This window comes from Eriocheir sinensis, chromosome 62, assembly GCF_024679095.1.
Source record: "Eriocheir sinensis breed Jianghai 21 chromosome 62, ASM2467909v1, whole genome shotgun sequence".
NCBI classification, from domain to species: Eukaryota; Metazoa; Arthropoda; class Malacostraca; order Decapoda; family Varunidae; genus Eriocheir; species Eriocheir sinensis.
Window position 1 is genome coordinate 6,369,645 of NC_066570.1, and position 16,131 is coordinate 6,385,775.

Genomic DNA, 16,131 nt, shown 5'->3' on the forward strand with positions numbered 1-16,131 from the left:
AGCGACTCAATCTCTTTACATTAGAGAAAAGACGCCTACGAGGAGATATGATTCAAGTCTTCAAGTATCTGAAAAATTCAATAACGTCGATTACTCCAATTTCTTTGAATTGCAAACCAACCTAAGAACTAGAAATAACGGTTTACCCATTCAGTCTAGTCGATGTAACACAGACATCGGAAGGAGTTTCTTTTCAAACCGAGTCGTCCGTCACTGGAACAATCTTCCTTCAGAACTAGTAAATGCGAATACTATCAACTCCTTCAAATATAGAATCGACCGTCACTTCGCTGCGTCGGGAGTAAACTGAATATTGAGTTGCTTTCATCTGCTCCTCAATATCGAGGTGCTTTCATCTACTCGTCAATGTCGAGGTGCTTTCATCTGCTCCCCAGGCCCCAGGCTGTCGAGCAGATTAAATCACCAAAGCGGGCAACCTCGTAATGAGCCAATAGACTTTCTGTTGCCTGCGTTTCCATGTTTCCATGTTTCCATGTTTCCTTCTTTCTTTCTTTCTTTCTTTCGTTCGTTCTTTCCTTCTCTCCCTTTCTTCCTTTCTTATCCTCCTCCTCCTCCTCGGCGTTCTGAGTGACGTCACCGATGACACTGTTGATGGCGATAGTGATGGGTGGGTGAGCTTTCAGTAATATATGATTGCGTATTGTGTATTGATCTGTATTGTTAGACGCCTCCACCCCTCACATCACCTACTTCCAAAGGCCTTAGAGGATATCAGTTGAGTTCTTATGTGTGGTATCTTTGGGTCATATTTCTTGAACGTACCGGCGAACAAGCACACACACACTTAATAAGGCTTTCATAGGGATATCCAGGGGTAGTTTCCTATGGCCCTGGTGGTAGTTTGACTCTTCTTCTGTATTGTGATATATTAGGGTCATATTCTTGAACGTACCGGCGAACAAGCACGCACACACACCTAACAAGGCTTTCATAGAGGTTGTAGGGATATCCAGGGGTAGTTTTCTATGGCCCTGGTGGTAGTTTGACTCTCCTTCTGTATTGTGATATATTAGGGTCATATTCTTGAACGTACCGGCGCTCAAGCACACACACACTTAACAAGGCTTTCATAGAGGTTGTAGGCATTTCCAGGGTAGTTTTCTATGGCCCTGGTGGTAGTTTGACTCTTCTTCTGTATTGTGAACGTGAGAAAAGACTCATTACAACCCGACTGATCTCCCTTACAGCCTTTAGAATTAGTTGATGCGAGAAAGAAAGAAAGAAAGAAAGAAAGAAAGAAAGAAAGAAAGAAAGAATACCGACATTAGGTTCACGGTACGGAGGAAGGGTCAGACTATCACAAGGGTCATAAAACTACCCCTGGAAATGCGCACCACTCCTATGAAGGTCTTGTCAAATATGTGTTCTTGGGGGACTAAAGGTTTAAGAGTACGGCCCGCAGTGAACCAGCGAGTCTTGTCTTGATCCAGCGAGTAGTTAATGGCGCCTTGGTACTTCTCTTTTACGTCATCTATGTATTTTTTTTTTCTTTACAACAAAGGAGACAGCTCAAGGGCACAAAAAAGTAAACAATAATAAAAAAAGCCCGATACTCGCTGCTCCCAAAAAGAATCCAAAGAGGTGGCCGAAAGAGAGGTCATTATATATAGTCCGGTCATTCTATAGAGTCCGGTCATTATATATAGTATGTCCTTCACCCGCTTTCCCCGTCCCTCTAAGACGCTTAACTCAAATATAATGTGATCTAACTTGACTAACTTCTAATAATCTTTTCCTCTCGTCATTGTTCTTTCCCTCCCAACGCAACGTAACGAAACCGAACTTATCCTAATCTAACCAAACTCCCTTCCAGAACCTTTTACTTAAGTTCCTCTCCTCTCCTAATTTTTCCCGTAACTCTCCTTCCTCTCCGAACTCAACCTAATCTACCCTAACTATGCTTTGCCGACCTTTTCCTCTCGTCCTTTCCTTCCCACGCAATGCAACAAAACCTAACATACTTCCACTAACTTTTCTTATGTTCCTTTCCTCTCCTAACTCGCCTTCCTCTCCGAACTCAACCCAGTCTACCCGAACCACCTTTTAACAACCTGTACCTCTTGACCTTCCCAACGCAACGCAACGCAACGTAACCGAAGTTGACCTAATTCTACTTAAGTTTCTTCCAATACCTTTTTTCGTATAGTCCTTTAAACTTCGAACTCGCCTTCCCCTCCGAACTCAACTTTATCTACCCTGACAACCCGTTCACGACCTTTTCCTTTCGTCCGGGACGGGACAACTGGCCGCGGCCACTTAACCAATTGACCGCCGCGGACACATCTGTGATTGTGTTAATAAGACACGAATCTCTTGATGACTGACTCAGGTCGGGTTCATAAGATACGACTCTTAATTCTTAACCATTATGCTAGTTGGCAACCCTAAAAGGATCCATTAGCTTCCTCCATTAACCCGCATTTTTATTTTTATATAAAAAAAATCTGGAGGTGACCTCGATAAGTCTGTGATAGCTCTGTGATAGTTGTGATGGAAGCGACTGTGTTGGGGAGGCAGGAATGACGAAAAACAACCCTGGCCCTGGCGTGTGTTCCCATGGAGTACATGACTGAAGCATTTGAACATCTCGCTGATGAACTGCCGAGTGAACATCAAGTGCTTCATGATTGGTTTAAAACAGGACAAACAGTCACGCAGAAGCTGCTCATGGAAGGCTGCAAAATGAACTTGGAATGCAACATCCTGTTGTTTGGAAATTTATTAATTGTTTGAGAAAAGTCCAACGTGGAAGAGACCTATATTCCGAGCAGCTGATCGCAGGGCAAGACCCACCTGTCAAGTTGAAGAAATACAGACAAGTAGATGAAACAAAGCAATTGTCAGTGAATTTGAGGGTAGAAATTCTATTGAATATCTTGGGGGACTTGCCCGTAACTTTTCATAGATTTTTGCAGTTGCATCTTATTTTTTTTTCAAATACTTATTAAAGTAATTTTGAAATTTTATCATTTTTGCTTAAGTATCTTATATTTCTTTAATCCAATAAAACACCCCATTAATTATTTTAACCCTCTTGTTATATCAAGCACAATCTTATTTATCAACAACAAAAAGTTCCATATGGCGGCGAGTTGGCCGCAGCGACTAGTCTTCTGCTAAATTTGGCGGCCAGTTTCCTCGGCCAGTTAGTCTGCGGCCAGGTGTCCTGGACCCCTTTCGTCCTTCTTAACGCAACGCAACATAACCGAACTTGACCTGATCTTTCCAAAGTAGCTTCTAATATTTTTTTCTTCTCGTCCTTTCTCTCCAACTCTTCCTCCTTTCCCTTAAATGAACACCGGGACCTGACTCACTCTTATAACCTGTGAGCTCACGTAATTTAATCTTGCCTAACTACCTCCGTTCTTTCCTCTCCTACACGCCCCTTCTCCGCTCACATAAACGGACCTAACCTTACTTTTTTTTTTTTTTTTTTTTTTTTTTTTTACATTCCCGCCTATAGCGCCGGTAGGCTTTCTTCATGGGCCAGATGGTCGGCCCAAGCCCATCATGGCGCAGGCATTTTTTTTTTTATAGTGGCGCCAGTTATGCTTAACCCAACCTACGCTCTCCTAACCTAATATAATCACCTGTGGCTCAGTGTATTCTAACCTAACCCTCCATTAACCTTTTTTCTCTCCCCTACTCTCCTTAAACCTATGAAACCCTCATATAGTCTAACCAAACACAACTTGAAGGCCATTCTAATTAATCGTGCAAACTAATCTAACCTCGCTACTTATATCGTCAACGGTTCACTAATGTAAAAAAAATAACCTAACTCGAAGAAAAACAAACGGGTGTGTTTACATTGATTCTATAACGGGACCTAACCTCTCCTCTCTCCCTGCTTCCTCGCCGTCGCCGTCTCTTCGCCGTCCCCGCCTCTCCGTCGCCGCCGCCCACGCCCGCAGATGACGACGACCAACTGCGCGCTGCTCATCCGTAAGGACCAGCACGCGACCAACGGCGTAGTGCACCTCATCAGCAACATCCTCGACCCCTCCATCGGCACCCTGCAGAACGTGGCCGACATGGTGCTCAACGTGAGTGTGGGTGGGTGGGTGGGGGATGGGGGGCGGGGTATTTGTGTGTGTGTGTGTGTGTGTGTGTGTGTGTGTGTGTGTGTGTGTTTCTTTCTTTTTAATTACTTTACTGATTGATATGTACTTACGTGTTTGTCTCTGTCTTTGTCTGTTTGTTTGTTTGTTTGGTGATCTGTTTGTCTGTCTGTGTCCGTGTTTGTTTGAGCAAGAGAACATAAGAACATACTGTCTGTTAATGTATTTGTGTCTGCCTGTCTGTCTGTCTGTCTGTCTGTCTGTCTGTCTGTCCTTTCCCGTCCCCACCCCCCACACTCCCCGTGCTCACCCACCCGCCTCCCCGCGCAGGACGGCCGCTTCACGGTGCTGGCTGACGTGCTGCAGCGGAGTGGCTACATCAACGTGCTGCGGACCATGCAGGGCTCCGTCACCGTGCTGGCGCCCTCCGACGAGGCCTTCCAGAAGCTCTCAGAGTCACGAAGGGAGAAGATCATCAACGACAGGGAGGCACGACTAGGTGGGTGAGGGGAGCTGGGTTGTTGGTGGGGTATGTTACTGTAAGGGTGGTAATGTGTGTGCCTGTGTGGGTGAGGGAGTGTGAGAGAGAGGAAGGAAGGGGAGGAGAGGGTATATAATTGTCAGACTACGTGGATGAGGAAGGGTGTATGGGTGATGGTGAGTGGGTGAGGGAGGGTGAGGTGTTAGAGTTGGTGTATGAGTGTCAGGCTCTGTGGGTGATGGAGAGAGGGGAGGTGGGGGAGGGGGCTGACGTATTCCGAAGGGCGTCAGGGTGATGGTGTGCCTGAGGGAGGATGGGGGAGGGAAGGGAAGGAAGGATAATTATTAGTGTTGGTAGAAGTGTTGATTAGGGTGACAGAAAGAGTGAGGGAGGTGCATTTTAGGTATGAGGTAGTATAAGCAATCGGAGGTGAGGGGTGAGGAGGGTGGTGAGTGCGTGGTGGTGGTGATGACGAAGGTGGTGAGTGATTGTAAAGAAAAGAAGTTGGAATTAGATTAAGGGCAGTGTAGTTGTGGTAGTAGTAGTAGTAGTAGTAGTAGTAGTAGTAGTAGTAGTAGTAGTAGTAGTTGTAGTAGTAGCAATAATAGTAGTAGTTGACACTGTGTTATGCTGTTTCATTTCAGTCAATTTTTATATTAAGAAATTTCCATTATTTCTACCACAACCACCACCACTAACATCACCACCACTATCACCACCACTATCACCACCATCACCACAATCAGAACCCTCACCACACCACCGTCAACACCGCAACAATCACCACAACCCCATTAACAACAATCACCTCCAATTTAGACGTGACACACCCAATTCTCTTTCATCACCGCCTCTTGTGTCTCTCCAGCCTCCTTCTCCTCCACCTCCTCCTCCACCTTAACCACTTTAATCCTCCTCCTGTTCCTCCTCCTCCTCCTCCTTCTCACTCCAATCTCAGCACCACCACCACCACCAATGACATCACCACCACAACCACCATTTTTCGTCCTTCAACCTCACCCCACGCTCCGACCCCTCACCTATCTTACCCCAACCTTCATCCCACCCCAATGCAGATCATCACCCCCCAACCTTCACCTTGATCAACCAACATCCATTCCCATCTCTCCCTTTGCCTCCTCCATATCCCTTTCTTTGTATATTTCACTCCCCAATGACCTCCCTAACAAACACATCCCACCACATACCTATCTTTATCTCATCTTACCTTCCCACCCAGCATCTGTTATCTTCACCCCCTTTCCTCCCTTTCCCTTTCCTCGTCTCTCTGCCTTATAATTCTTAGGTTGGTATTATAAGATACTTTTACTTCTCCACATCAGCTATTTCTAAAGGTCAAAGAAGGGGTCAGCCGGGTACTAGTGAGTGTTTCTTTAGTTTCATGGTACAGCAGAAGGGTCAAACTACCATCAGGGTTATAAAACAACCCCTGGAAATGCCCACAGCTCCTACGAAAGCCTTGTCAAATGGGTGTTCTTGGGCGACGAAATATCTTATAATACCACCAAATTAGTGTCATTCCCAACATCACCCTTGCTTTATCTTAACTTCTCATCCAGCATCCGTTCCCTTCACTCCCTTTCCTTCCCTTCCTTCTATCGAATGGTCGGAAAAATGGCAAATGTCTTTTAATGTTGACAAATGCAAAGTCATGCACATTGGGTCCCAAAATAGTAACCATACATACATCATGAATGGGAGACCTCTGCAAGCGATGTAGGAGGAAAAGGATCTTGGAGTCACTATCAGCAGTGACCTGAAACACGCGAATCACTGTAAAAAAGCATACAACAAGGCCAACATTATGCTCGGGTTCATAGCGAGGAACTTCGAGTGTAAAACACCAGACGTGATGCTATCCTTGTATAATTCCATGGTAAGACCGCACCTCGAGTATGCAGTGCAGTTCTGGTCTCCCAATTACAGAAAGGACATTGCTTTACTGGAAAGGATTCAACGACGCGCCACAAAGATGATTCCAACCTTCAGGGCTCAACCGTACGAGGAACGACTCAAGCGACTCAATCTCTTTACATTGGAGAAAAGACGCCTACGAGGGGATATGATTCAAGTCTTCAAGTATCTAAAAAAGTTCAATAACGTCGATTACTCCAAATTCTTTGAACTGCAAACCAACTCAAGAACTAGTAATAACGGTTTACCCATTCAGTCGAGTCGATGTAACACAGACATTGGAAGGAGTTTCTTTTCAAACCGAGTCATCCGCCACTGGAACAATCTTCCCTCAGAAGTAGTAAATGCGAATACCATCAACTCCTTCAAATATAGAATCGACCGTCATTTCGCTGCGTCGGGAGTAAACTGAATAACGAGGGGCTTCCATCTGCTCCTCAATATCGAGGTGCTTTCATCTGCTCACCAAGCCCCAAGTGGCGGTCGAGCAGATTAAATCACCCAAGCGGGCGACCTCGTAATGAGCCAATAGGCTTTCTGTTGCCTGCATTTCCATGTTTCCATGTTTCTCCGTTCCTTTCCCAACTTCCTTACTCTCTCATCCCCGACATCACCCCTTCTTTACCTTACCTACTTACCCAGCATCCTCATCTCTCCCCAAATTTACCTTACGTACCCAAAACAGTCCAGCATACTTCACATTTACCTTATCTGTCCTACCTTAACTTACCTTACCAACCTCACCTCCTCACCCAGCATCGTCCCCTTTCCCCAACTTTACCTTACCTTCCCAAAACAGTCCACCATACTTTACCTCATCTGCCTTACCTTACCTTACCAACCTCACCTCCTCATACAGCATCATCCTCCGCTCTCCCCCAACAGCCCTGATCCAGAACCACGTCATCCCCCACGTCATCTGCGAGTCCGCGGTGACTGGGGAGCATCGCGTGTCCACCGTCTCCAGGGACCGACTCACCTTCTCCTGTGACATCTCAGGCACCTTCGTGGAGACAACCAAAATGAGGGGCAACTTCAACCTGGGGCAGAACGGCATCGTCCACATGATCGATGACGTCCTGCTGCCTGATAGAGGTGTGTGTTTGGGGGGGGGAGGGGAGAGAGGAGTTTGTTGGTGTGTGGGTGTTGGGGGGCACTGGGTTGGGGGTGAAGGGAGAGAGAGGAGGGTATTTGTTGGTAGGGGTGTGGGGGGGTACTTGATAGATGGAGGGGGGAGGGAAAGGGTAGTTGTGTAATGTAATCATACATTCATTAAAAAGTAAAGAGATATACCCCCGTGAGATCCCGGGGCATTACAGTTGTTGAAGTGGTGTGCGGTGAGGAGGGAAGGGTAGAGTGTGTGTGTGGGGGGTAGTGGGGGGGTGGCTTTGTGGGTGTGCGCGGAAGTGTGTGTGCTTTCTTGCTTTATTCTCCCCATTCTATTTTTCTATTTCTATTCTATTCTATTTTTTATATTTCTTTCTATTTTGTTGTGCCCCCATCTTCCATATTCGTCCTCCCTCCCTTGTTTTACATTCTAATTTTCGTTCCCTTTCCTTTCCCTCCCTTCCCTCACCTCCGTCTCTCTCCCAGCCAAGAACCTGCTGGAGCTGGCGGAGAGTCGTCAGTTGCACACCTTCGTCGACCTGGTGAAGAAGGCGGGGCTGGAGGAGACGCTCACCCACACCGGGGACTACACCTTCTTTGTGCCCGACGAGGCCGCCTGGTATGGTAGGTATTAGAGGGGGAGGAAGTATAAACAAGCTACCCTTAAAATTCATCCTCTATCTTGATTTATAGAAAATGGTAGAATTGTAAGGGGAGGTTATGTAAAAAGAGGTGTTCGATTGGGCGTGTTTGGTTAGTTTTACCGCATTGTTATTTAGCGTCTTACCATAGCTGGGCGTTATCGCGATAAGTTATCGCGATACTTTATCGCTGATAACAAAATCGGGTTATCGGCCATCCGCATCTTATTTAAATATATATCGGTATCTTCGTTACCTTAGTAACCAAACTAGCGATAATCGCTATTTTTTTCCGCCTCAGAAAAAAAAAACCCGTCTCCTCCCTACTGCGCATGCGTGGCCCGGGCGCCCGGTGTTGTATGAAAAAACTTCGGGGTATGAAATATCTTCGGTGAAGAGATTTCATACTTAAATCATCAACATTAAAACACTAAGTTAGGTTTTATGTTAGATTCAAAAGTCAATATATCAAAGAAAAAAATCATTTAACTTTGCCCCCAAAATGATTATTCACTGCCTCAAATTTGATATTCCATTTTCGTTTGTGAGCATGCCATGGTATTGAAGGCACCCGGTGTTGTGTTATTTGGTGTCCCATCGTCAAAAGCTGGCGCTTTTGTTTACAAACACTGGTCTCTCGTGAACTGCGCATGTTCAGACCAGTAAGCGAAACCCTGTACAGTCTCACAAAGCTTTTTAACACATTAAGAGTTGCTGGAAGGCTGAATCAGACAAACAGTACCACCATCCTCGCTGTTTCTAGAACGACACTCTGTACATATAAATACAACTCGTACAAAGTGTCGTTCTAGAAACAGCGGGGATGGTGGTAGTGGTACTGTATGTCTGATTCAGCCTTCCAGCAACTCTTAATTACGGTTAAAAAGCTTTGTGAGACTGTACAGGTCTACGCTTGCTGGTCTGAGTATGCGTAGTTCACGAGAGACCAGTGTTTGTAAAAAAAAAAAGCACCAGCTTTTGACAGTGGGGACGCCAAATAACACAACACCGGTTCAAGCGTTTCTAGTATTACCGTCCATTGGTACGTGTCAACGTGTGGTTTTCGGGTTTTGTAAGTTTTCTAAAATACAGATAATGAAAATTTGAACTCATCTATGTTTTTTTTATTTGAAATATCAAGACAGTATCGTTTTCACCTATCGAACTTATCGTTAGCTGGTATCGGAATTGTGGATTTATATCGGTTATCGCCTATATTTGTGTCTCCAGTTAACGAATATCGGTTATCACCGATAAGGTTTTCCATTATCAGTTATCGGGAATAAGGTTTTCTGTTATCGTGCCCAGCTATGCGTCTTACCTCCATATAGACACCACGTAATGAGTAAATATAATGCCAGGGAGCTCAGATCTGTAATATAAAGCTGAAGTACACCCACAAGGCTTAGCTAGTATAATACAGGCCTGGTTTCCCGGGCATATATCTTCACTTGATGACTATATAAAAATCTAAGTCAGGGTTATCAAGGTAGCAGGCAGAGTTAAAATGAATAAAAGTTGTCTTGATTGGGGTTTTGCTTGGTATTGTTTGTTGTATAGTGCCGTGATGAGGTTATTGGGTTCAAGCTGTAACCTCATTTCTTTACCTTTCCCGCACCTCTCTTCCTCCTCCTCCTCCTCCTCTTCCATTCACTTACCTTACAACACCACCAACTCTTCGTCTTCCTTCTCTCTATCTTTTTGTCTCATCTTCGTCCTTCCCTTTCTCTCAACTCCGCCACCTCTTCCACCTTATCCACCCCACTCTACTTTCCCTCCTCCTCCTCCTCCTCCTCTTCTCAACTCCACCACCTCTTCCACCTTATCCACCCCACTCTACTTTCCCTCCTCCTCCTCTTCTCAACGACACCAACTCTTCTCTTCCTTCTCGCTATATTTCCATCTCTTTGTCTCATCTTCGTCCTTCATTTTCTCTAAACTCCATCACCTCTTCCACCTTATCCACCCCACTTTACTCTCCCTCCTCCTCCTCCTCTTCTCAACGCCACCAACTCTTCGTTATCCTCGTTTTCTTCCTCCTCTCTTCCATTTCCTCACTTCTTTGTCCTAACTTCGTCTTCCGCTTTCTCTCCACTCTATCATCTCTTCCAACTTATCCTCCACACTTTGCTTCTTGTTTCTCTTTTACTCTTCATCACCATACCACCACCACCACCACCTCCTCCTCCTCCCGTGCGTTCAATGCGTTAAGGACTTGGGGGTCAAAATCGCGTCAAACCTCAAATTCTCACATCAATGAATCGATACAGCAAATAAAACGAACAGAATGTTGGGCTTCATTAAAAGAAACTTTTTATTCAAGAATAAAGATGTAATACTTCCGCTCTACAATAGTTTAGTCAGACCCCACTTGGAATATGTAGTACAGTTTTGGTCTCCCCACCATGCAAAGGATATTGATAAACTAGAAGGTGTTCAGCGTCGGGCAACAAAAATAATCCCTTCCTTGCGCAATAAATCCTACGAAGAAAGGCTTTCCACCCTTAACATGTTCTCTCTTGAGAAACGTCGCCTCCGAGGAAAACTGATCGATGTTTTAAAATATTTAATGGTTTCACGAATGTAGACAGATCAACATTGTTTATGATCAATGACACTTTGCGTACGAGGAACAATGACGTAAAACTCAAATGTAGACAAGTAAATTCAGACTGCACCAAATTTTTCTTCACCAACGTTGTAGTGCGAGAATGGAATAAGCTTCCACCTTCAGTGGTAGCCTGGTAACATAATTATTATAGTCCCACGATTGACTCCTTTAAAAACAAGCTCGATCGTTACTTCCTTGAACTTATTATTAACTAGAGTTGAAATGCAACTTTTTGGAGCCATCTGATTAATGTAGAATCACTTAGGTTTAAGGACAGACCACCTTGTCTGGACCATGGGGTCTGTGTGGTCTGATTTTATATGTAAATCTATCTATGTAAATCCTCCTCCTGCAGCCCTCGACTCCCAGGTGCTGGATGAGGCTCGGCGGGACCTGGACCTGGCTGGGCAGCTGGTCAGGTTCCACGGGGCGTACGGCCGACACCTGACCAACGCCATCACCGACAACCAGGTAAGAGAGATGGGTAGAGAGATAGATAGGTAGGTAGTGAGATGGATGGATACATGGAAAGGTAGATAGATAAAGAGATAGGATGATAGCTAGAGATATCTACAAACACCCCCACCTCACCATCATACTCCTACATACATCTCACCACATCACCACTACATCACAACACCTCACCATCACTACACCATCACCACCTCACCATTTTTTCACTACCTTACCACTTACATCGAGTAGCGGGCCTTTTTTTTTTATTATTGTTTCCTTTTTTGTGCCCTTGAGCTGTCTCCTTTGCTGTAAAAAAATTAAAAAAAATAAAAAAACTTGGGAGGGGATATCCAGCACACCAGTACCACATGGGAAACACTTCACTATCCACCACAGAGGCAGAAAAAGACATGGGACTATAATATGTTACCAGGCTACCAGGGAAGGCCAAATCTGTGCCAATCGCAGCGGATGGGCTAACCCCTCCCTCCTTCAGGCCATCATGACGCTGAACGAGGAGGACCCGGTGCGCCTGCAAGTGTGGCGTCGCGGCCTGGGGGTGGAGGACGCGCGCATCACCGAGCCCGACCTGGAGGCGCAGAACGGCGTCATCCACATCATCAACAAGGTCATCACGCCCTCCAACCAGAGCATCGATGACGTCCTCCGCTCTATCCCCGGCCAGAGCTTCGAGTAGGTTGGGTTCGGTTGGTTTAGCTCAGGCTGGGTTAGTTTAGCTTTTTTTTTTTTTTTTTTTTTACGTCTTCGCCTGTAGCCCCGGTAGGCTTTCTTCAGGGGCCTGGTGGTCTGCCCAAGCCCGTCATGGCGCAGGCAGTTTTTATAGTGGCGCCAGTTATGCTTGTCTCATGCTGCCCCCCGGAACTCCTTCTTGATTCACTTGGACGGTTTCCTCTGGAGTCTAGAGTCCGTGTTGACGACTGGTCTTCAGGACAGCATGTGGGTGCTCTTTAAGCTCCCTAAAGGGCCGGCCTGGGTGGTCATCTACAACATCCACAGGACCGGCACCTCAGCACCAAACACCGAAAATAGCCTATATTCACACACTTGATTCTGCTGAACTACAATGCAATAACAAATTACTTTGTCGTCATAGTCATCATCAACTCTTCTTCTTTTTAATTATTGCATGAAAACGTTTCTATGTGCTGTGGTTTTGGAGAAATATTGAGTTGAAGAGGAGAGACTTTTGGAGTTAGCGAGGCTCTTGCCCGCTCTGCGTTCGTTTCGCTTGTGTGGCCTTGACTAGTGCGTAATGAAAACGGATGCCCCCATGCTCTAATTCTTATATATAGTCAATACTCTAAGCTTTCTCTATGTAACACAGTCTTGTGATGTGTGGTTTGGGAGTCATTGTAGCATACTCTTCTCATTCTCGTGTTGCTCTGCTGGGCTCGGCAGGGTCTGGCAGGAAATCGGACGCGTCAGAATCCGTGTCAGTACGCCTGTCCATCGTGAGAGCGGGCAAGATTCTGAAGCAGTAGCCTAAACATATCTCTGGCAGTGTTGCCAACGAATGGTCATCGAAAATTACCGAAAAGTAAATAAATTTAGCGCGAAAAAAGCAAAGCGGCTATAACCGCCCCCGGCCCTTCCGTGGAAAAGCGGCTATAACCGCCCCCGGCCCTTCCGTGGAAAAGCGGCTATAACCGCCCCCGGCCCTTCCGTGGAAAAGCGGCTATAACCGCCCCCGGCCCTTCCGTGGAAAAGCGGCTATAGCCGCCTCCGGCCCTTTAGGGGTTAAGCTACAGTCACACTGACTTTACGACCTGCTAACGACCACCCGCGACCCCAAAATGCTGCGATTCACACCCACCGCTCCCCGACCACATTGGTGGCAAAGTAGTCGTGCGACCGAACGGCTACCGACGGTCATTTAGTGTCCGTCCAGTGGGTGGCCGGACGGCGATCATGGTAAGATTCACACCTTGACCTCACACCTGGAGTCAGGCCAAGACGCCCCCCATACGCCGACCGGTGACCGACAGAAAAGGACCAGTACGCGTCCTGTTGCAATGAGGACGGCGACCTCCCTTAACGACCTGCTGCTGACGTGTTACAGTAATATAATCACCCAGTGTGGGGTTCTTGAAAGGCCTGGACTTCCGAAAATCCCGTAAATTCTCAGCAATAAAAATATATAAAATAAAATAACTGAAAATTGAGTTATCAGACTCACAGCCCCTCTAGTCCTTATTATTATTTAAATATCTGACCAATCACATCTCTCATAGGGTAAGCAAAAGCCAGATAAGCGTGCTCTTAAGTTTATTGAAAACAACAAAGAAACTCGCTGGAAATTAAGAATAATTAATTAACACCAAGCACACAGCAACCTAGTAGCTATGCTAAAACATCCTGGCAAATGGTTACTTAGCTGTAGCTGGAAGAAGGGGGAAGCCACACCCTGATCTTCCTCGTGGTCCGTTAGGCCTGGAGTCCTTCTGTCCTCTTCTCGTTCCTCACTGCAACGCGCCGTGCCCTCCTTACCTCCCAACGTCTCCCCTCGCCTGAGTACACAATCACTCTGGAATTGTGGATACTACAGGCAGGAAAACCCCACGATGGACAGCGTGGCGCGGGAGGCTGGGGAGGGACGTCTACTTGCGGCCGAGTCTGGGCGGAAGATGGCTTGAAAGATGGCGGCGGTCCCACAATGCTCAGGCCGGCCAAGTTGCCAGCTCTCACCATACGGCATCTTGTTTTCTGTGCAACACTTACGCTAAAACGCCCTAACGGCTATGGATTGTTATTTATTAATAATCTAACACATGCAATTGGTCATAGTGGGTCATGCAGCCCACACATAGCTCAGCGTTGGCAGTATTAACGAAATTATTTGAAAAGCTTCTGTTTCCCGCCTGCTAGTGTTTCTTCCCGCTCTCTCCATCAAAATGGCGGGGACCCCCGCGGCCACAGGCCACTCCCTGAATGATGAAATCATGACACCCAGTTATATTAACCATTTCTCATTCTTATTTCTGTAAATTATTTGTGAAAAAATAGATACTTATAAAGGTAATGAAAGTATTCTGTGCTTCACTGCAGCAAAAGACGGATATTTGTGACCCCCCCACCGCACCCCCCCGCGCCCTCTATGTGCCACAGACATGCAAAAAATGCTCCAAACAATCTCGGTTTAACCTGTTGTTAGTATGTATGTTACATTATATTCGTTCGAAAGCATTTCCATCACCCTGGGCAGAGCAGAAGATGAAATTAACAATTCTTTTTGATATGGATAAAAGCCAATAGCTCGACTGACTCTCACTGTTACTGCTGTGCACATCATGTCCTGCAGTGATTTATTTTGGTTAGGCGGAGGTGACCCATACACCCGTGTATTTGACCTGTGCCCTGTGGAGCAGGTTGAGTCGGGACGGAGCTTGGGCGGGCTGAGGTGCGTGGGACGTCACTGCTCAGGAATGTACCTCATTTCCGGGCAAGGGTGGTTTGTGGTTTGATCTACCACTGGTCGCCGCACAACTCGCCGTGTGGTGGAAGGCCGGACGTCGACCACGGTCAGTGACAGATGAAAAGTGGACGGCGAACATCAGCGACCTCTTACTATCTGACGGCAACCAGACGGCGTCCGCTTGCCATCTGGTCGCCGTTCAAAAGTTAATGGTCACCTGTCGGCCACCGGTGGCAGTCAGCTTGCCGTCCAGACGCAGTCCATTCGGTCACCGGACGGCAACCTTTTTTACAACCGGCAGCGACCTGAGAGGTCGGCTGGAGGTTTTAGACCAGCACCTAAAACCTCCAGCCGACCTTTTCGGTCGCACGGCGGGTGGAGACACATGACGATCGCACGCACGACCATGTGAGACCTCACGCGACCTGCAGGTCGTTGGAAGTCGTCAGTAGGTCGTAAAGCCAGTGGAATTGGGTTAGTTTATCTTGGGTTTGGGTTGGAAATGGGTTAGTTTAGCTTGGGTTTGGGTTGAGATTGGGTTAGTTTAGCTTATGTTTGGGTTGAGAATGGGTTGCAGTGGGCTTGTCGGAGTTAGTGTGGCTTGGTTGGGTTTGGGTTGGGTTGGGTTGAAGTGCTTGGGTTGAGGATTGAGTTTGGGGTTGGGTTCGGTTTGGCTTGATGTGTGTTGGGGGTTTCTTTGGGCCAGTTTGGGCTGGATATGTTTTGGTTAGTGTGTCTTTGTTTTGGTCTGGGTCTGGGTCTGGGTTTGGGTGTAGTCTGTTTGGGTGTGATTTGGGCCTCCTTAGGTTAGGTTGGTTTGAGTATGTGTTGTGCTGAGGACTGTCGGTCTGTCTGTCTGTGTATGTCCGTAAGTCTGTTCAGGTTTAATATAAAGTGTTGGGAACTGTCTGTCTGTCTTTCTGTGTGTCTGTCTTTGTATGTGTGTATGTACTTGAGTCTTTGTAGGGTTAATACAGTGTGTTTGGAACAGTCTGTCTGTCCGTCTGTCTGTGATTGTCTGTCTGTCTTCCTGTATGTATGTATGTCTGTGTGTCTCTACGTTAAGTCTCTGCACGTCTGATAAAATGTCTTGGGGTCTATCTGTCTGTCTATCTGTCTGTCTGTCTGTCTGTGTCGGACATAAGTCCGTAAGTCTCTGCAGGTCTGACCAGTCTTTCCTCCGCGGCAGAACCTTCCTGGAGGCAGTGGGCCGCGTGTCGGAGGAGGGGGAGGAGGGCGCCCTGCTCAGCCTGGGTCCCGGCGACGAGATGTTCTACACCTTCTTCGTCCCCAGCGACAGGGCCTTTACCAGGGTCAACCAGGTAAGGGGCAGGGGAAGGGAGGGTAGGGAAGGGGAAGGGGGAGGGGAAGGAATGGGATAAGGG

The 16,131-nt window shown here is 46.7% G+C and overlaps 1 protein-coding gene across 2 annotated transcripts in view; it reads left to right on the plus strand.

The window, feature by feature from the left end:
* The window catches only part of LOC126986690 (transforming growth factor-beta-induced protein ig-h3-like), a 99,395-nt gene that overhangs the window by 78,421 nt on the left and 4,843 nt on the right, over window positions 1-16,131 (plus strand). For both annotated transcript variants that reach the window (XM_050843047.1, XM_050843048.1), the window contains exons 6-12: window positions 3,936-4,067; window positions 4,413-4,581; window positions 7,384-7,593; window positions 8,092-8,229; window positions 11,213-11,328; window positions 11,810-12,006; window positions 15,936-16,068. In XM_050843047.1, the coding sequence (XP_050699004.1) occupies window positions 3,936-4,067; window positions 4,413-4,581; window positions 7,384-7,593; window positions 8,092-8,229; window positions 11,213-11,328; window positions 11,810-12,006; window positions 15,936-16,068 (1,095 nt within the window). The remainder of the gene's footprint in view (window positions 1-3,935; window positions 4,068-4,412; window positions 4,582-7,383; window positions 7,594-8,091; window positions 8,230-11,212; window positions 11,329-11,809; window positions 12,007-15,935; window positions 16,069-16,131) is intronic.